Source organism: Delphinus delphis, chromosome X (genome assembly GCF_949987515.2).
Source record: "Delphinus delphis chromosome X, mDelDel1.2, whole genome shotgun sequence".
NCBI classification, from domain to species: Eukaryota; Metazoa; Chordata; class Mammalia; order Artiodactyla; family Delphinidae; genus Delphinus; species Delphinus delphis.
The window spans coordinates 109,507,275-109,526,602 of record NC_082704.1 but is presented as its reverse complement, the minus strand read 5'-3'; the positions used below and the strand labels follow the sequence as shown (position 1 = coordinate 109,526,602).

Genomic DNA, 19,328 nt, shown 5'->3' with positions numbered 1-19,328 from the left:
AAGGGTCAGCAAGCTTCTTCTGTAAAGGGCCAGAGAGTAACTATTTTTGGTTTTGCAGGCCATATAAGGTCTCTATCACATTATCTTCTTCTTTTTAAAAAAATGCTTAAAAAATATAAAAACCATTTGGGCCACAAAAAACAGGCCCCAAAGGGCTCCAAATGCGTTGTAGTTTCATGATCCCTGAGTTAAGGCATGAAAAGAGCTTAGAATATTGCCTGGCACACAGCAACTGATAAATAAGTGTTTCAAAAAGAGGAAAAACTTCCCCAGAATTCCTCTATCTGAGCACAACCACTACTACCCCTTCCCAACTTCCGCTGTTGGTTATGTACATATAATCGGAGTTACGTTCATATAATCACAGTCAACATCTTTAGGAATACTTGATGATATATCCTACTTTTAAAACTGTCAGATAATAAGAATTACAATGCCTAATAATCATACTCAATTGCCACCTAACTTCTATCAGATAAACATACCAAAACTTAATTAAGCATGATTAGACATTTAGTTTGCTTCTGATTTTTTGCTAAAACAAATAATGTCAAATAAGTAAATTTTAAAAGACATATAAACTTGATTTTTAAAATATTTTTCAGTCTTTAAAAGAAACTGATAGGTTTAGGAGCTGAATTAAAAAAATATGATTTGGGTATAAACTTTCATACTATTATTTACATTTCAGTAGTCTTCCTCGGTTTTGATACTATAATTACATAGTGCCCAACTTACTGTCTCCAAACCCCTGATGGCTTTCAAAATTACTGCCATGGGCCCATGAATAATACATACAGCCACCATACACAGACTATAGAATGAATAAGTATATGTCTCATATATTAGAACCTCTATTTTGCAAATTTCTGAAGATACTATGGCCACTGTTAAAATATAAATGGCTTCTTGTCACTACGTAGTTTTTCCACTGACTGATACAAAAAGTACAACTATAACTATGTGGGCATTGGTTTGAAAAGGGAGTCCTCATAGTCAAACATTTGAAAACTACTATTATAATAAATTTCAGAAGGAAGTAATAGCATATAAGATCAAAGGACTTGAACTAGATCACTCACCAGAAGTACATTCAATTCAATTCATTTAGTTACACACTGCTTCTTTCCAAAAAGAATGTGAGGCTAGGAAGAACAATTAGTTCAGATGTACTATGAAATTAAGACAGTAAAGGGGAAAGTGTTTTCTTAGTAACTAAAAATAAAAAAATGTTCATTGCAGCTCTATTTACAATAGCCAGGACATGGAAGCAACCTAAGTGTCCATCGACAGATGAATGGATAAAGAAGATGTGGCACATATATACAATGGAATATTACTCAGCAATAAAAAGGAACGAAATTGAGTTATTTGTAGTGAGGTGGATGGACCTAGAGTCTGTCCTACAGAGTGAAGTAAGTCAGAAAGAGAAAAACAAATACCGTATGCTAACACATATATATGAAATCTAAAAAAAAAAAAAAAAAGAGGTAATGAAGAACCTAGGGGCAAGACAGGAATAAAGACACAGACCTACTAGAAAATGGACTTGAGGACACGGGGAGGACACATGGACATATATGCACTACCAAATGTAAAATAGATAGCTAGTGGGAAGCATCTGCATAGCACAGGGAGATCAGCTTGGTGCTTTGTGACCAGCTAGAAGGGTGGGATAGGGAGGGTGGGAGGGAGGGAGACGCAAGAGGGAAGAGATATGGGGATATATGTATATGTATAACTGATTCACTTCATTATAAAGCAGAAACTAACACACCATTGTAAAGCAATTATACTCCAATAAAAATGTTAAAAAAAAAAGTATTCATTTAACAAATGCTACTCAGTACCTATTATTTGCCTGGCACTGTTCTGGGGAGACAGCAGTGAAGAGAAACAGGCAAAAATTCCTGCCCTCCTGGAGCTTACATTCTACTGAGGGAACTTATAATTTAATTAAAGAAGCTTTGGGCATATACCTATTAAATTGAACAAATATAATAAACCCAAAGGTTGTGCGAGAGACACCAAATACTGTTGGTGATGATGAAAAAGTATATCTTTCCCAGAGGGTAATTTTTTTATCCATTTTATTTTTTGAAGAACACTTACTGAAATATAATTCACATTACCGTACAACTCACCTATTTAAGTGTACAGTTCAATGTTTTTAGTATATTCACAGGGATGCATAACCATCACCACAATCTAATTTTGGAATATTTTCATCCCCACTAAAAGAAACCCCATTAGCAGTCACTCCCCATTCCTCTCCTCCTTAGATTAGCCTCTGAGAACCACTAATCTACTTTCGGTTCCTATGTATTTACCTACTCTGTACCTTTCATATAAACGGAATCATACAAATATGTGATCCTTTGTGACTGGCTTCTTTCCCTTAGCATAATGTTTTCAAGGGTTTTACCATGTATCACTAGTTCATCCTTTTTACGGCTGAATAATACTCCATTGTATGGGTACACCACATTTTGAGATTCATTGATCTCTCAATGGACATTTGGGTTGTTTCTATTATTTTGGTTATTATGAATAATGCTGCTATGAACATTTGTGTACAAGTTTTTGTGTAGACACAGTTTTTCGTCCCTCTTGGGTATAAACCTAGGAGTAGAAATGCTGGGTCATACAATAACTCTACGTTTAACTTCTTGGGAGACTGCCAAACTTTTCCAAAGCAGCTACATCATCTTACATTCCCATAAGCAATGTATGAAGGTTCCAATTTTTCCACATCCCCAATAACATTTGTTATTGTCTGTCTCTTCAATTATAGCTATCCTAGTGGGCGTGAAGTGGTTCCTCACCACAGTTTTGATTTGCATTTCCCTAATGATAGGTAACCTTGAAATATGTAAGAAATTATGAAACTAATCATGCCTACTTTCCTTTAAACTAATAATTTCAGTTTAAATGTATTATTCTAAGGTAATAATTTAAAAGAAAAAAGCAGCTATATATACTAAGATGTTTATATAAGCTTCATTTATAATAGGAAAGAAAAAAATCCATCCAAACAATCCATCCAAACTAGTTATAACCCAAATGCCCAACAATCAGTAAAAGATTAAACAAATTTAAAATACATGCGTCTAGTCACTCCCTACCTTTCTCCTAGCCTTACATATGTCTTTTCCTCCATATATCCTATTCGTCCACCACAGCAAACTACTTGCTTTTCCCTGATCAGGCTGTTCTGTTCATATCACATAGATGGCTTTCCCTCACTCTGCCTGACAAATCCCTATGCTTTCAGGACTGTTTGACCATAATCTCCCCTGAAATTCTTTCTTTAACTTTCTTTCTTTCCCCCTGAGTTTCTTTCTTCTTGGGAATTCTGAGTTTATTCTGCAATTATTTCAATACATTGTGATTATTTGTTTACATAATTGTATTTATTTCAACAGGCAAAAGACACCAAACAGCACATTACAGAACAGAAAACTCAAATGACCTATGGACATCTGAGACGTTCAACCTCAGTAGTAATTGAGGAAATACCAATTCAGATCATAACCATGCCACACCTGTCAGAATGACAAAAAACAAACAAACCAAAAAGCCCTGAAGTTGCATATTCCAGAGTATTGGTGAGGCTGTGGAAAGATGGGAACAAGATGGGGACTCTCGTATACTGCTAAGCAGGTGAGTATACACATGTATAACCACTTTGGAAGGGGTTGGCAGTACCCGTTAAACTTGAACACGCTCATATCCTATGACCCAGCAGTTCCACTCAGGGATAGACCTTAGAGTGGTGGTTCTCCAACTTTAGTGCACGGCAGAATTACCTGAAAGGCTGGTTACAACACACAATGCTGGGTTCTCTTCTGGGGTGGCCCCACTTCTAGCAAGTTCCCAGGTGATGCGGATTCTGCTGGCCCCAGGACTATAAAACTACTGATTTAAAGAGAAAGGTGTAGGTCACTTGGGAGAAAATGTTTACAAGTGAGATTTACTGGTTATGTGAGAAAAAAAGTATTACTTAGAATATTTTCCTCTGCTAATATTAAAATTATCTTTATTAAAATTCAAACTAGTAGATAGCCTCATCAAACAGAGGGAAGACAGCAGAAGCGAGAAGAATTACAATCCTGCAGCCTGTAGAACAAAAACCACATTCGGGGCTTCCCTGGTGGCGCAGTGGTTGAGAGTCCGCCTGCTGATGCAGGGGACACGGGTTCGTGCCCTGGTCTGGGAAGATCTGACATGCCGCGGAACGGCTGGGCCTGGGAGCCATGGCTGCTGGGCCGGCGCATCCGGAGCCTGTGCTCTGCAACAGGAGAGGCCACAGCGGTGAGAGGCCCGCGTACCGCAAAGGAAAAAAAAAAAAAAACACATTCACAGAAAGGTAGACGAGATGAAAAGGCAGAGGGCTATGTACCAGATGAAGGAACAAGATAAAACCCCAGAAAAACAACTAAACGAAGTGGATATAGGCAACCTTCCAGAAAAAGAATTCAGAATAATGATAGTGAAGATGATCCAGGACCTCGGAAAAGGAATGGAGGCAAAGATCGAGAAGATGCAAGAAATGTTTAACAAAGACCTAGAAGAATTAAAGAACAAACAGAGATGAACAATACAATAACTGAAATGAAAACTACACTAGAAGGAAGCAATAGCAGAATAACTGAGGCAGAAGAATGGATAAGTGACCTGGAAGACAGAATGGTGGAATTCACTGCTGCAGAACAGAATAAAGAAAAAAGAACGAAAAGAAATGAAGACAGCCTAAGACACCTATGGGACAACATTAAACACAACAACATTCACATTTTAGGGGTCCCAGAAGGAGAAGAGAGAGAGAAAGGACCCAAGAAAATATCTGAAGAGATTACAGTCGGAAAAATCCCTAACATGGGAAAGGAAATAGCCACCCAAGTCCAGGAAGCGCAGAGAGTCCCATACAGTATAAACCCAAGGAGAAACACGCCAAGACACATAGTAATCAAACTGACAAAAATCAAAGACAAAGAAAAATTATTGAAAGCAGCAAGGGAAAAACGACAAATAACATACAAGGGAACTCCCATAAGGTTAACAGCTGATTTCTCAGCAGAAACTCTACAAGCCAGAAGGGAGTGGCATGATATACTTAAAGTGATGAAAGGGAAGAACCTACAACCAAGATTACTCTACCTGGCAAGGAACTCATTCAGATTCGATGGAGAAATCAAAAGCTTTACAGACAAGCAAAACCTAAGAGAATTCAGCACCACCAAACCAGTTCTACAACAAATGCTAAAGGAACTTCTCTAAGGAAACACAAGAAAAGAAAAACACTTACAAAAACAAACCCAAAACAATTAAGAAAATGGTCATAGGAACATACATATTGATAACTACCTTAAACGTGAATGGATTAAATGCTCCAACCAAAAGACACAGGCTTGCGGAATGGATGCAAAAACAAGACCCATATATATGCTGTCTACAAGAGACCCACTTCAGACCTAGGGACACATACAGACTGAAAGTGAGGGGATGGAAAAAGATATTCCATGCAAATGGAAATCAGAAGAAAGCTAGAGTAGCAGTACTCCTATCAGATGAAATAGACTTTAAAATAAAGAATGTTACAAGAGACAAAGAAGGACACTACGTAATGATGAAGGGATCAATCCAAGAAGATATAACAATTATAAATATATATGCACCCAACATAGGAGCGCCTCAATACATAAGGCAACTGCTAAGAATTGTAACAGAGGACATTGAAAGTAACACTATAATAGTGGGGGACTTTAACACCTCACTTACACCAATGGACAGATCATCCAAACAGAAAATCAATAAGGAAACACAAGCTTTAAATGACACAATAGACCAGATAGATTTAATTGATATTTATAGGACATTCCAACCAAAAACAGCAAATTACACTTTCTTCTCAAGTGCGCACAGAACATTCTCCAGAATAGATCACATCTTGGGTCACAAATCAAGCCTCAGTAAATTTAAGAAAATTGAAATCATATCAAGCATCTTTTCTGACCTCAGCACTATGAGATTAGAAAACAACTTCAGGGAAAAAAACGTAAAAAACACAAAACACATGGAGGCTAAACACATGGAGGCTACTTATTACTAAATAACCAAGAGATCACTGAAGAAATCAAAGAGGAAATCAAAAAATACCTAGAAACAAAAGACAATGAAAACACGACGATCCAAAACCTATGGGAGGCAGCAAAAGCAGTTCTAAGAGGGAAGTTTATAGCTATACAAGCCTACCTTAAGAAACAAGAAAAATCTCAAATAAACAATCTAAACTTACACCTAAAGGAACTAGAGAAAGAAGAACAAACAAAACCCAAAGTTAGCAGAAGGAAAGAAATCATAACGATCAGAGCAGAAAAAAATGAAATAGAAACAAAGAAAACAATAGCAAAGATAAATAAAACTAAAAGCTGGTTCTTTGAAAAGATAAACAAAATTGATAAACCATTAGCCAGACTCATCAAGAAAAAGAGGGAGAGGACTCAAATCAATAAAATTAGAAACAAAAATGGAGAAGTTGCAGCAGACGCCGCAGAAATACAAAGCATCCTAAGAGACTACTACAAGCAACTCTATGCCAATAGAATGGACAACCTGGAAGAAATGGACAAATTCTTAGAAAGGTATAACCTTCCAAGACTGAACCAGGAAGAAAGAGAAAATATGAACAGACCAATCACAAGTAATGAAATTGAAACTGTGATTAAAAATCTTCCAACAAACAAAAATCCAGGACCAGATGGCTTCACAGGTGAATTCTATCAAACATTTAGAGAAGAGCTAACACCCATCCTTCTCAAACTCTTCCAAAAAATTTCAGAGGAAGGAACACTCCCAAACTCATTCTATGAGGCCACCATCACCCTGATACCAAAACCAGACAAAGATACGACAAAAAAAGAAAATTACACACCAATATCACTGATGAATATAGATGCGAAAATCCTCAACAAAATACTAGCAAACAGGATCCAACAACACATTAAAAGGATCATACACCATGATCAAGTGGGATTTATCCCAGGGATGCAAGGATTCTTCAATATACGCAAATCAATGTGATACACCATATTAACAAATTGAAGGAGAAAAACCATATGATCATCTCAATAGATGCAGAAAAAGCTTTTGACAAAATTCAACACCATTTATGATAAAAACTCTCCAGAAAGTGGGCATAGAGGGAACCTACTTCAACATAATAAAGGCCACATACGCCAAACCCACAGCAAACATAATTCTCAATGGTGAAAAACTGAAAGCATTTCCACGAAGATCAGGAACAAGACAAGGATGTCCACTCTCACCACTATTATTCAACATAGTTTTGGAAGTCCTAGCCATGTCAATCAGAGAAGAAAGAGAAATAAAAGGAATACAAATTGGAAAAGAAGAAGTAAAACTGTCACTGTTTGCAGATGACATGTTACTATACATAGAGAATCCTAAAGATGCTACCAGAAAACTACTAGAGCTAATCAATGAATTTGGTACAGTAGCAGGATACACAATTAATGCACAGCAATCTCTTGCATTCCTATACACTAATGATGAAAAATCTGAAAGAGAAATTAAGGAAACACTCCCATTTACCGCTGCAACAAAAAGAATAAAATACCTAGGAAAAAAACCTACCTAGGGAGACAAAAGACCTGTAGGCAGAAAACTATAAGACACTGATGAAAAAAATTAAAGATGATACCAACAGATGGAGAGATATACCATGTTCTTGGATTGGAAGAATCAATATTGTGAAAATGACTATACTACCCAAAGCCATTTACAGATTCAATGCAATCCCTATCAAATTACCAGTGGCATTTTTTTAAAGAACTAGAACAAAAAATCTTAAAATTTGTGTGGAGACACAAAAGATCCCGAATAGCCAAAGCAGTCTTGAGGGAAAAAAACGGAGCTGGAGGAATCAGACTCCCTGACTTCAGACTATACTACAAAGCTACAGTAATCAACACAATATGGTACTGGCACAGAAACAGAGATCAAAGGAACAGGACAGAAAGCCCAGAGATAAACACACACACCTGTGGTCAACTAATCTATGACAAAGGAGGCAAGGATATACAATGGAGAAAAGACAGTCTCTTCAATAAGTGGTGCTGGGAAAACTGGACAGCTACATGTAAAAGAATGAAATTAGAACACTCCCTAACACCATACACAAAAATAAACTCAAAATGGATTAGAGACCTAAATGTAAGACCTCACACTATAAAACTCTTAGAGGAAAACATAGGAAGAACGCTCTTTGACATAAATCACAGCAAGATCTGTTTTGATACACCTCCTAGAGTAATGGAAATAAAAACAAAAATAAACAAATGGGACCTAATGAAACTTCAAAGCTTTTGCACAGCAAAGGAAACCATAAACAAGACGAATAGACAACCCTCAGAATGGGTTGTCTCCTTGCAAATGAATCAACGGACAAAGGATTAATCTCCAAAATATATAAACAGCTCACACAGCTCAATATTAAAAAAACAAACAACCCAATCCAAAAATGGACAGAGACCTAAATAGACATTTCTCCAAAGAAGACATACAGATGGCCAAGAAGCACATGAAAAGCTGCTCAACATCACTAATTACTAGAGAAATGCAAATCAAAACTACAATGAGGTATCACCTCACACCAGTTAGAATGGGCATCATCAGAAAATCTACAAACAACAAATGCTGGAGAGGGTGTGGAGAAAAGGGAACCCTCTTGCACTGTTGGTGGGAATGTAAATTGATACAGCCACTATGGAGAACAGTACGGAGGTTCCTTAAAGAAGTAGAAACAGAATTACTATATGACCCAGCAATCCCACTACTGGGCATATACCCAGAGAAAACCATAATTCAAAAAGACACATGCACCCCAATGTTCATTGCAGCAGTATTTATAATAGCCAGGTCATGGAAACAACCTAAATGCCCATCCACAGACGAATGGATAAAGAAGTTGTGGTACATATATACAATGGACTATTACTCAGCCATAAAAAGGAACGAAATTGGTTCATTTGTAGAGATGTGGATCCATCTAGAGACTGTCATACAGAGTGAAGTCAGAAAGAGAAAAACAAATATCGTATATTAACACATATATGTGGAATCTAGAAAATGGTATAGATGAACCGGTTTGCAGAGCAGAAATTGAGACACCGAAGTAGAGAAAAAAACGAATGGACACCAAGAGTGGAAAGCGGTAGAGGGTGGGGGTTGTGGTGGGATGAATTGGGAGATTGGGATTGACATGTATACACTGATGTGCATAAAATGGATGACTAACAAGAAAAAAAAATTCAAACTATTCACTCAAAAATGGGTGCATTTTTTTGCATATACATTACACCTCAAAGCTGTAAAAACGTTACCTTTGGGGTGATGTAAGTGCTGTAAGATTAGAGCAGATATTATGGAGATGGTTGCACAACTCTGCAAACGTACCAAAAATCACTGAATTGTACATTTTAAACCTGTAAAATATATCTCAATAAAGCTTTTGTTTTAAAGTTAACTTTATTTGCATTTGCTTTTTTGGGTGCATCAGCTAGTAATGAACAGTAGTAGCTCAGGGGCTTAATGCATAAGACAGGAGAGTTAATTTAAATCCTAGAGTCTGAGCTAAGATGGTTTTTACATTTTTTTTTCTTTCTTTTTTTTTTTTTTTTTTGTGGTATGTGGGCCTCTCACTGTTGTGGCCTCTCCCATTGCGGAGCACAGGCTCCAGACGTGCAGGCTCAGCGGCCATGGCTCACGGGCCCAGCCGCTCCGAGGCATGTGGGATCCTCCCAGACCGGGGCACGAACCCGTGTCCCCTGCATCGGCAGGCGGACTCTCAACCACTGCGCCACCAGGGAAGCCCGGTTTTTACATTTTTTAAGTGTTGTTTAAAAAGAAGAATATGCAACAGAGACTGTATGTGGCCCACAAAGTCTAAAATATTTACTATCTGGTCCTTTACAAAAAAGATTGCTGATCCCTGATTTAAACTAACTTACTTGTGACTAGCAAAGTTAATCAAAGGATGCTTTAAGACAGAGAGGGCGGGAAAAAAAAAAAAGAAAAGGCAGAAACACCAGCAGTGTTTGTGACTGGGGCGAAGGAGATGCCAATTACAAAAGAGAAATTCATTTATACTGCTCCTTTGGAGTGAACTGTGTAGGGGCAGTGAGTGAATTTGTGTGCCCTTGGACATGGAAAGATGAATGGACAGCAGGGGCATCCACTCCCAGGAGGATGCTGAAGGGGATGCTGGTGTCAAAAAAGGCCACCCCAACCAGGACTGCACTGGACACATACGCTCACCCAGCTGAAAGCAATTCTCCTCCTCCATGACATCACTTCCCCCTCTCCATTAGGTCCCTCCCATCACCCTACTACCTCTCTCTCCATTTACAACCAAATTCCTCAAAGGGCTGACTGCTTACCACAGTCATTCTCTCCCATTCTTCTCCCCCCATTCTACTTGGCCCCTCACCAATCTAGCTTTCCACTCCACCAAACTGCTCCAGTCAAGATCACTAACGAAATCCATGTTACTAAATCCAATGGCTATTTTCCCTCCTTCTCCTGGATCTACCAGCAGCACTTGATGGTCAATCACACCTTCCTCCCAGAAACATTTTCTTCACTTGGATTCCAGAATACTACACTTTCCTGGTTTTCCTCCTACCCCTAACAATGCTTTCTGTCTCCTTTGCTGGTTTTTCCTCACCTCCCCCCTCAGCAGCCTGACCCCTAAATAGTGAACACAGTCTTCCTCTAAATAGTGACTTCAGTCTTTGACTTCTCATTGTCTACACTCTCTTCCCAGTCTGCACTTTCCTTCAGTCTCATGGCTTTAAATACTCTCTATATACTAACAACCCCCAAATTGACATCTCCAGCCCTCACCTATCCTCTGTGTTGCACTCTTCCACATCCAAAAGCCTATTGGATGCTGTAAACATGTCCAAGAGCAAACTCCTGACCTTCCTCCGAAATCTGCTCCTCCCAAGGTCTGTTCCACCTCAATAAATGGCAACTCTATCCTTAGAGTTTTCAACAAAGAGGAAACATAACTGTCCAATAAACATACAAAAAGATATTCAACACTACCTACTAGGAAGATAAAATTAAAACGAAGAGATACCATTTCATACTCATTAGATTTGCAAAAATTTTAGTCTGATGATCCCCATGTGTTTACAAGAAAGTGGAAAAAGAGAATTTCTCAACTGAGGAAAATTCCTCCCCCCAAAAAAACATGAAGCAGAAGAAAACTCTAACTGTATACTCTAAACAGAATTAAATATATCCAAAAGCATTTAGGAATATATATTTTAAAAAACGCACCTTGAATCAGAAATTTAAAAACTAAGAACAGAAACATACCAAAAAAACATAGTGATATGACAGAAAAAAAAATAATCAAACTAAGGGGAAAGAATGGGAGAAAAAGACTAAATTTTCTCAGAAGTGAAGAATAAATTACAAGGTGCCCAGGGGAAAATAAACTCAAAAGAAATGATGCAGCCACTTTGGAAAACAGTCTGGCAGTTCCTTAAAAAATTAAACATAGAGTTACCATATGACCCAGAAATTCAAATCCTAGGTATATACCCAAAAGAAATAAAAATATATGTCTGCATAAAAACTTGTACACAAATGCTCATAACAGCATTATTCACAAGAGCCAAAATGTAGAAACAACTCAAATGTTCATTGAGAGATGAATGAATAAACAAAATGTAGTATCCCTGTACAATGGAATATTATCTGGCCATAAAAAGGAATGAAGTACTGACACACAGTCAAACAGGGATGAACCTTGAAATCATTATGCTAAGGGAAAGAAGCTAGTTGCAAAAGACCACATATTGTATGATTGCTTTATATGAAACGTCCAGAATAGGCAAATCCATAGAGACAGAAAGTAGATTGGTGGTTGCCTAGGTGCGGTGGGGGGAGGGGGGCATTGGGGGGAGTGGGCACAGGGTTTCTTTTTGGTGGGATGAATATGTTCTAAAACTAGACTGTGATGATGGTTACACAACTCTGTGAATATACTAAAAAAACACTGAATTGTAGACTTTTAAATGGGTAAATTGTGTGGTATGTTAATTATATCTCAGTAAAGCTGTTACCAAAAAAAAGAAAAATCAACTGACAGAGATCCCATACTAAATGTGAGTTCAGCATTTACAAATGCAAAGAATTGCCCAGGAAAGCCCTTACAACAAAGACGCCACACTGGCAGCACAGTACGGGACCAAGTTAGAGCCCACAGAACAAGAGGGCGATCAGCAGTTCAGAGGAAGCCAGACCTCAGGAGAGCAGGGCATGACTTATTCTCCCAGCCACAGTGGCTGGATGCTGTCACAGTTCCTCAGTAGTGAGGAGCTGGAAGTGGATACAGAACCCCACTGTTGCCTACCATTAGTCTACTTTGATTTCATGGATGAAATGTATTTCTCTCACACACAGAACAGGCTAAATAAACAGGGGAGTAAGGGCATTTTAAAAGGTGTAAGTACAAAGGTTAACCATTAGAACAAAAATAAAAACCTTCCTCTTTTTAAAATAAAAGAGCAAAAACTACACCTCATAGCAAAAAGAAATAGCAAATATAACAAAATACACATGATTATAAAATATTACGATAGACCAAATATATCAGTCCTAACAATAAATGTGGTGGGCTTATTAACTCATCTACTAAAATAAACAGGTACAATTTGGCTCACAAAACAAGGAGTTGTATAAGAAACATATCTAAAACAAAGTGATTGTGAAAAGTTAAAAATAAAAGGACGGCCAAATTATACAAGGCAAATGGAAACAGAGAGCAGGGGTGGCAAACCTAGAATCAGGCAAAAGCACAGTTCAAGCCCCAAAGCATTCATCATGCCAAAGAAAGACACTTTTTAATGCTAAAAGCCACAATCCTCGATGAAGAGAGAACAAATAAAAATACACATATTTACATGAATATAACAGTGCAACCACCTTTATGAAGCAAAAACTACAACAGATGCAAGGAGACACAGATAGAAACACTAATAATAGGAGACTTTCATATACCACTTTCAGTGGTATATTAGACAGATTAGGTAAGCCAAAAATGAGATAGAAGATCTAAACAGCATGATCAACAGGGTAAATCTTAAGGATATTTATCAAACTCTACACTCTGATACTAGAGAATACTCTTCTGAAGTGCCCACACCACATCACCAAAAATAATCATATATTAGGTCACAAAGAAAACATCAGTAACCTCCACATAATAGAACTATTACAAGCAATACTCTCTGATCATAATGCAATAAAACTAGAATCTACTAATAAAAACAAAAAAGAGAAATTCCACTTAGAAATTTTAAAACCTCTTATTAAACAACTCCTGGGTACTCTAAGGTAAATTTTTAAAGAAATAATGACAATAAAAGCACTACATATCAGATTCTATGGGATGCATTTAAAGCAGTGATCAAAGGAAAATTCATTACACTAAACATATTTATCAATAAAAATGAAAGAATAAAAGTAAATAAATTTATTTCCAAGGTAAAAAAAAAGAAACTAAAAAATAACAAAGCACAAGGAAGGAAACAATAAAAACAAAAGTAGAGGAAGAGAATAGAAAACTAGATCTAAGTAATAATTCAAAATTCTGTAGTTTTTGGAAAAATTAAAATGGATAAACCACTAAATAACTTATATAACTTGCCTAGGAAAAAAGAGAGAAAGCACAAGTACACAAAATAAGAAAGAGCAAAGGGGAAATAACCACTGAAATAGAAGAAAAATTTTGAATCGTAAGAGATTATATCCAATAAATTTAAAAGCCCAGATGTAAGGGATAATTTGTTAGAAAAATAGAGATTACTAAAACTGACTGCGTTAAAAAGCTTAAACGGACCAACTTCCATAAAAGAAACAGAGAAAGTTATTAAGGAAATATCCCATAAAAAAGCATCAGGCCCAGATCGTTTCACAGGGGAATTCTACCAAACCTTCAAACATCAGATTGCCTCAATGCTCTATAAATTATTCCAGAGCTGGTATATCACTAGAAGGATCAAGCCTACAGAAACATCAACCTTTCAAGGAGATGAACCAGCCAAGAAGACTTAGAAAGAACATCCTCTGAGGAAGGAGGGAACCCCAGAGCATAGAAGGATGTTTCAAGAAAGGAGACTTTTGGGCTTCCCTGGTGGCGCAGTGGTTGAGAGTCCGCCTGCCGATGCAGGGGACACGGGTTCGTGCCCCGGTCCGGGAAGATCCCACATGCCGCGGAGCGGCTGGGCCCGTGAGCCATGGCCGCTGAGCCTGCGCGTCCGGAGCCTGTGCTCCACAACGGGAGAAGCCACAGCAGTGAGAGGCCCGCATACCGCAAAAAAAAAAAAAAAAAATAGAAGACTTTTATGGCAACAGCTGCATAGAGACCCAATAAAATAAATGAAAAGTGTTAATACATGGCTTGAGGACTAAGTGGAAGGTAAGGAAACTGAGAAAGCCAATTAATACCAACGCCTTCTAACAAGTTTGTCTGGCATGGGAGGAGAGAAACTGGGTTGCAGCTGGGTGACAGGGGTCTAGGGAAGAGGTTTTGAAATGGGAGCAACTTGAGCAGGTTTAATGTTGTTAAGGAGAGACTATGTGCATGGCATTGGGGACATAATGTAGAATGACAGTCATAGTAGGAATGAGTCTAGGTCCAATTAGTTCAATGTTTCCTTTGATTCCTAATATCAACTCCAAATAATGTAGTCAACCTCTCCCAATATTCCACATTTACATATTACCTTCTTCAAAGGTCCAGACTGAATTTTTATCAGCGGTCACATTTTATGTTAATTTGGCAAACATTGCTGAGTGCCAGTGACTGCTAGAGGCAAGCCACACAAAGTTGGAAGAGTCCTAGTTTCTTCACTAGAGAAGCTCAGTCTTCACTAGCTAAGAAGGATCACATGAGTATCAGTACTTCCTAGTTCACTAAGTGTTTTGCAAACACTATCTCAAGCCTTTAATCCTCAGAAGCCTTTGAGGAAGCTGGAATTACCTCCATTTCACAGGTGAAGAGACCAATCCTCATAAAAGTTAACCAACCTGCCCCAAGAGAAAGACGGAAAATCAGCATCCAGGTTCTCAGACTCCAATACTAACACTTCCCCACCTTGCAACTCCTACCTTCATAAAGATGACTCTGAAGAGACTGCCTGGTCATTTGCGTAGATGCTCGGTCAGCAGAATTGGACTTTAGCACACTTGAGAATAGTTGACATCCTGCAACACATCTAAAATTGCCATCTAAATCTGGAAAGCAGCTTTTATGCTCCCTAGCTGCCTGGATATTCTGTAGCCTGTAGGGCACAAAGACTATGTTTTATTTATCATGATCCGAAGGATTGTGTTTTATTTAGCTTTTTATCTGTCCCCCTCAGCTTTATATATAGTGCCTTTAAATATTTTCTCCTTCAACATGTGTGGATTCATTCATTCACCTAATTTCATAACTCTGATATCATTTTCAATATAATCTAGGGCAGCATTATAATACTTCAAATTTAAGGGGTGAGTGGGGGCAAAGGGTATCACAGAACAGCTTTTTTTGTGTGTGTGGTACGCGGGACTCTCACTGTTGTGGCCTCTCCCGTTGCGGAGCACAGGCTCCGGACACGCAGGCTCAGCGGCCATGGCTCACGGGCCCAGCCGCTCCGCGGCACGTGGGATCTTCCCGGACCGGGGCACGAACCCGTGTCCCCTGCATCGGCAGGCGGACTCTCAACCACTGCGCCACCAGGGAAGCCCAGAACAGCTTTCTGAATTCAGAAATTTACATTAAAAAATCAAGATGCTTATGTGCTCTGAAATTTTTACAAGATGGCAATAATTAGCAATGAGACAAAGTATGTTTAAATATACTCTCCATAAATGTCTCATTTGACCCTTAAAATCACCCTGTAAGAAAGGTAAGGCAAAGGCACTATAATCTCTAATTCAGAGTTGAGGAAATAGTCCCTTAGAAAAGGTAAGTGACATGTTCAAGGTAATCAGATATACTGGAATTCAAGGAAGCCCGGACTTCAAATCTGTTCACTTTATAATGCCTTTGCCCCACTTAGATAACCCTTCTTTACTAAACTGGTAAAGGTGAAATAGAAGATGAGAAACCAAATTGCCATCAACAAATAAGAAGGAAAAAAAAAAGAGGTGACAGCCAGAGAAGGATACCTGTACTTGGTTGGAGAAGAATGTAAGTGGCCCCAAAGTGTTCTTATAGAAATCCTTTAAATGTTGCCTTTTGCTAGGGTGGGGAAAAGGACACTCACAGATTGTTGGTGGGAGTGCAAAATAGCACATCCTTTCCAGAGGGAAATTCACATTAAAAAACCCAACAATTCTATCATCTAGGAATGTACACTAAGGAAGTAATCACGGACGTGCAGGTTTTACAATTCACCAACAATGTGTTTAAGTAGTGAAAAACTGAGAATAAAAAAACCGACTAAATAAATTACTGCAGCCAAATAATGGCATGCTACGTAGCCAGGAAAAGAAAAACAGTTACCAAAAAGAATCCACTTTAGAAAAATTCATGCATTCGTCTCTGCATGGAAAAAGACTGGAGGGGCATCCTCAGTGTACCTATATTCACAATGGATACTTGCATGGTTAAAGAGTGCACCTTCTTCACCGTGGTTTTGCATATTTTAGAAATTTTGTATATAAATATGACTAAATGTTTCTAATCAGACATTTTAAAGGCTTCTGGGGAGGGTGTGCAAGGGCAGGGCTTTCAAATGAACATTTTAGCAGCCATTTTAAAAAATACCACATGAAAAAATAAAGCATTCTATACCGTTATCATTAAAACACCATTGAAAAATAAAGCACTCACCATGAATCCACATCAAAACCTTTTCTTTTCAAATTCCAGTCTTTCATTCGTACCAGTTCGCATACAGAAAAACGTTAAAAAGGTTGCCTGGCCAGAAGTATGAGAGACTTTCTTGATTTCTACCTGTAGTTTTTACTTTATTCCAGAAAAGAAAAGCAGTCACCTAAGAGGCAGCTCGAAAAGCACCTCGGCAGGAAAATATTTGGGAGGATAAGTTTCTCTCACGTTTCTTTCCCTCCCGACCTACCGACAGGACAATCCTGACAGTGGCCGGCCCAGTTTCCTAATACACCCTAAAGAAGCACAGGAGATGCGCCAATTTTCAGTATACGTTTCTAAAAAGACAAGTTTTACTTTACAATGCAGGATAAAGAGCAGCCTTCACTACTCATTCTGGACGTTACCGGAGAAGATGCCGCTGCGCGGCAGGAGAACCTCCGGAGAAGGACAAAGCGGGGGCTCCTCGGCTCGGTCCCGCAGGCGATGCGTCCAGAGCCGCCTCTGGGAAAAGGGCACCGTCCCTGGACACCGCCCCGCCCTCCCCCCGGCTCCATGACAGACACTCCAAATCGCCGGGGACAGAAGCCTGCGGACAATGGGCGAGGATCGGGAGCCTCGGCAGCAGGTGCCCGGGTCGCCACGTCTAAAATAAGGCACCGGTCCGGTGGCCAGAGGCAGGGGCAGGGGAGCAGTCCCCCGAGATCCCGAGCTGGGCCTCCGCATCCTCCCCGCCGCCCCACCCGCCACCCAAGAACCGCCCCTCCCATGCGACGGACACGCCCTCCCCGCAGGCCGGGACCTCCTCGCGCCGCCCGCCCCCCAGGGCCGCTCACCCGACCGAGAAGTTCCCGCAGCCGCCGCCGCCGCCGCCGCCGCCGCCGCCGAACCCTCAGGCCTCGCCCCTCACACGGCCGCCGCCTCACACAGGAGCCGCACCACAGCTCCCGCAGCTGGGCCGCGGGACCCGGAACCACTTCCTTCCGGAACCGCCTCGGCCCGCCCCCGTCCTAGCCACGCCCACTGCCCGCTGCCCAGCGCGGAGCCCGCTTTCCCACCGACCTCTGCTCTCAACTCTTTCCCAGCGAGGGTTGCCCCGCCCGGGAGGCTCCGGCCAAGAGCGCCTGCGCCCTCTGCCGGCCGTTCCCACCTCTGCCTCTCTGTCCAGGGCGCATGCGCCATCTGCCGCCCGCCCGCCGGGAAGGAAAGAACACACTGGGCGTACTGGTCCATGGATCCTCGGGGTTAAGGGTCAGAGATCGGAGTTCACCCCTCAGTCAGAGGCAGGAGCTTGGTGCCGTGGGCCTTCCAGCGTTGTGCAGATGAGCGGAGCAGATAAGCCACAGCCTTCCAGCCCCTGGCTTGTCCCTCAAAGCCCTTCCAGAGCCAGCCTATCTGAACCAGCAAGGCTGTGGCCTCTCTCCTGCCTACTCAATCTCTAACTATTCCCCATGGCCTCAAATCAAGCTTGTACCCAGAAAACAAAACCTCCCCTCTGTACCTCCCAAATAGGTTAATGGTACCAACATCCCTCCACCGTGCAATTCAAAATACTCATTTTTACCTGCTCTTTTTTTTTTTTTTTGGTACGCGGGCCTCTCACTGCTGTGGCCTCTCCTGCTGTGGAGCACAGGCTCCGGACGTGCAGGCTCAGTGGCCATGGCTCACGGGCCCAGCCGCTCCGCGGCATGTGGGATCTTCCCGGACCGGGGCACGAACCCGCGTCCCCTGCATTGGCAGGCGGACTTTCAACCACTGCGCCACCAGGGAAGCCCTTACCTGCTCTTTTGATTTCTCTCCTCCCACACTCCATCCATCACCCCAAAGGTAGCATATCCTCACTCTTGGAGCTTTCTCACTTGACACTTTGATGTTCTTTTTACCCCTTGCAAGATTTCTCTTTCAGGGTCCACCCCATCTGGTGGACCTTCTACCCTCCCTTGTCACTGTCGTCTACTGACTGCATTAGTTTTCCTCTCCATCTGAATTACTGCCATCATCCTGATGAAACCAACACCCATGACTAAGCCATGTTTCCTTAACTTCCTCGGTCCAAATGACTTTACCTCTACTTAATCCACACATTCCCAGGTACCCATTCTATAAAATCTAGACATCCATCACTTTATACTGCTTCATGGCTAAAACCTTAAGTTTACCAACCCCATTTATTTGGACTCAATCCTCATCCTCGTAGTCCTATCTCTCCCTTAGTCCCAATATACTTGTTCTTCAAAAACCACAGAGCTCTCACATCCCCTGAACCTTCTACCTGACTGAAGCCCATGGCCTTTGACTTCAACCACTCTTGTAGGCAGAGCCCCTTGAATTGCCCTTTGATACGTCCCAACATCAAACCACCACCTTGAAACATTCCAGTTATCTGCATTTTCCATACCCACGTCTATGTTTC

At 40.4% G+C, this 19,328-nt stretch overlaps 2 protein-coding genes across 8 annotated transcripts in view; one reads left to right on the top strand and one right to left on the bottom strand.

Moving 5' to 3' along the window:
* Positions 1 to 17,878, bottom strand: part of BCLAF3 (BCLAF1 and THRAP3 family member 3) — a 66,193-nt gene extending 48,315 nt beyond the window's left edge. Inside the window, exons 1-4 of one of the 7 annotated variants that reach the window (XM_060002801.1) lie at positions 16,919 to 17,216; positions 15,208 to 15,380; positions 15,080 to 15,126; positions 3,810 to 3,918 (exon numbers count right to left, since the gene is read on the bottom strand). The gene's annotated coding sequence lies outside the window, so the exon portion shown is untranslated. Of the gene's footprint in view, positions 1 to 3,809; positions 3,919 to 15,079; positions 15,127 to 15,207; positions 15,381 to 16,918; positions 17,217 to 17,751 lie in introns of those variants that run through there. The other 6 variants (XM_060002795.1, XM_060002798.1, XM_060002799.1 and 3 more) reach the window with 6 other exon arrangements.
* LOC138413968 (uncharacterized) lies at positions 17,279 to 18,942 on the top strand. Its single transcript, XM_069540351.1, has 3 exons — positions 17,279 to 17,543; positions 17,591 to 18,209; positions 18,822 to 18,942. The coding sequence occupies exons 1-3, from the start codon at positions 17,279 to 17,281 to the stop codon at positions 18,940 to 18,942; spliced, it is 1,005 nt and encodes a 334-aa protein (XP_069396452.1).
* Positions 18,943 to 19,328: the final 386 nt, after the last annotated feature.

Bases quoted from the DNA above. Each gene is read 5' to 3' on its own strand.
- LOC138413968 (XM_069540351.1), top strand. From the start codon at position 17,279: ATGCAGGATAAAGAGCAGCCTTCACTACTCATTCTGGACGTTACCGGA. The intron at 17,544-17,590 runs GTGCCCGGGTCG...TCCGGTGGCCAG, and splicing joins ATCGGGAGCCTCGGCAGCAG to AGGCAGGGGCAGGGGAGCAG. The intron at 18,210-18,821 runs GTGCCGTGGGCC...TTTCTCTTTCAG, and splicing joins CAGTCAGAGGCAGGAGCTTG to GGTCCACCCCATCTGGTGGA.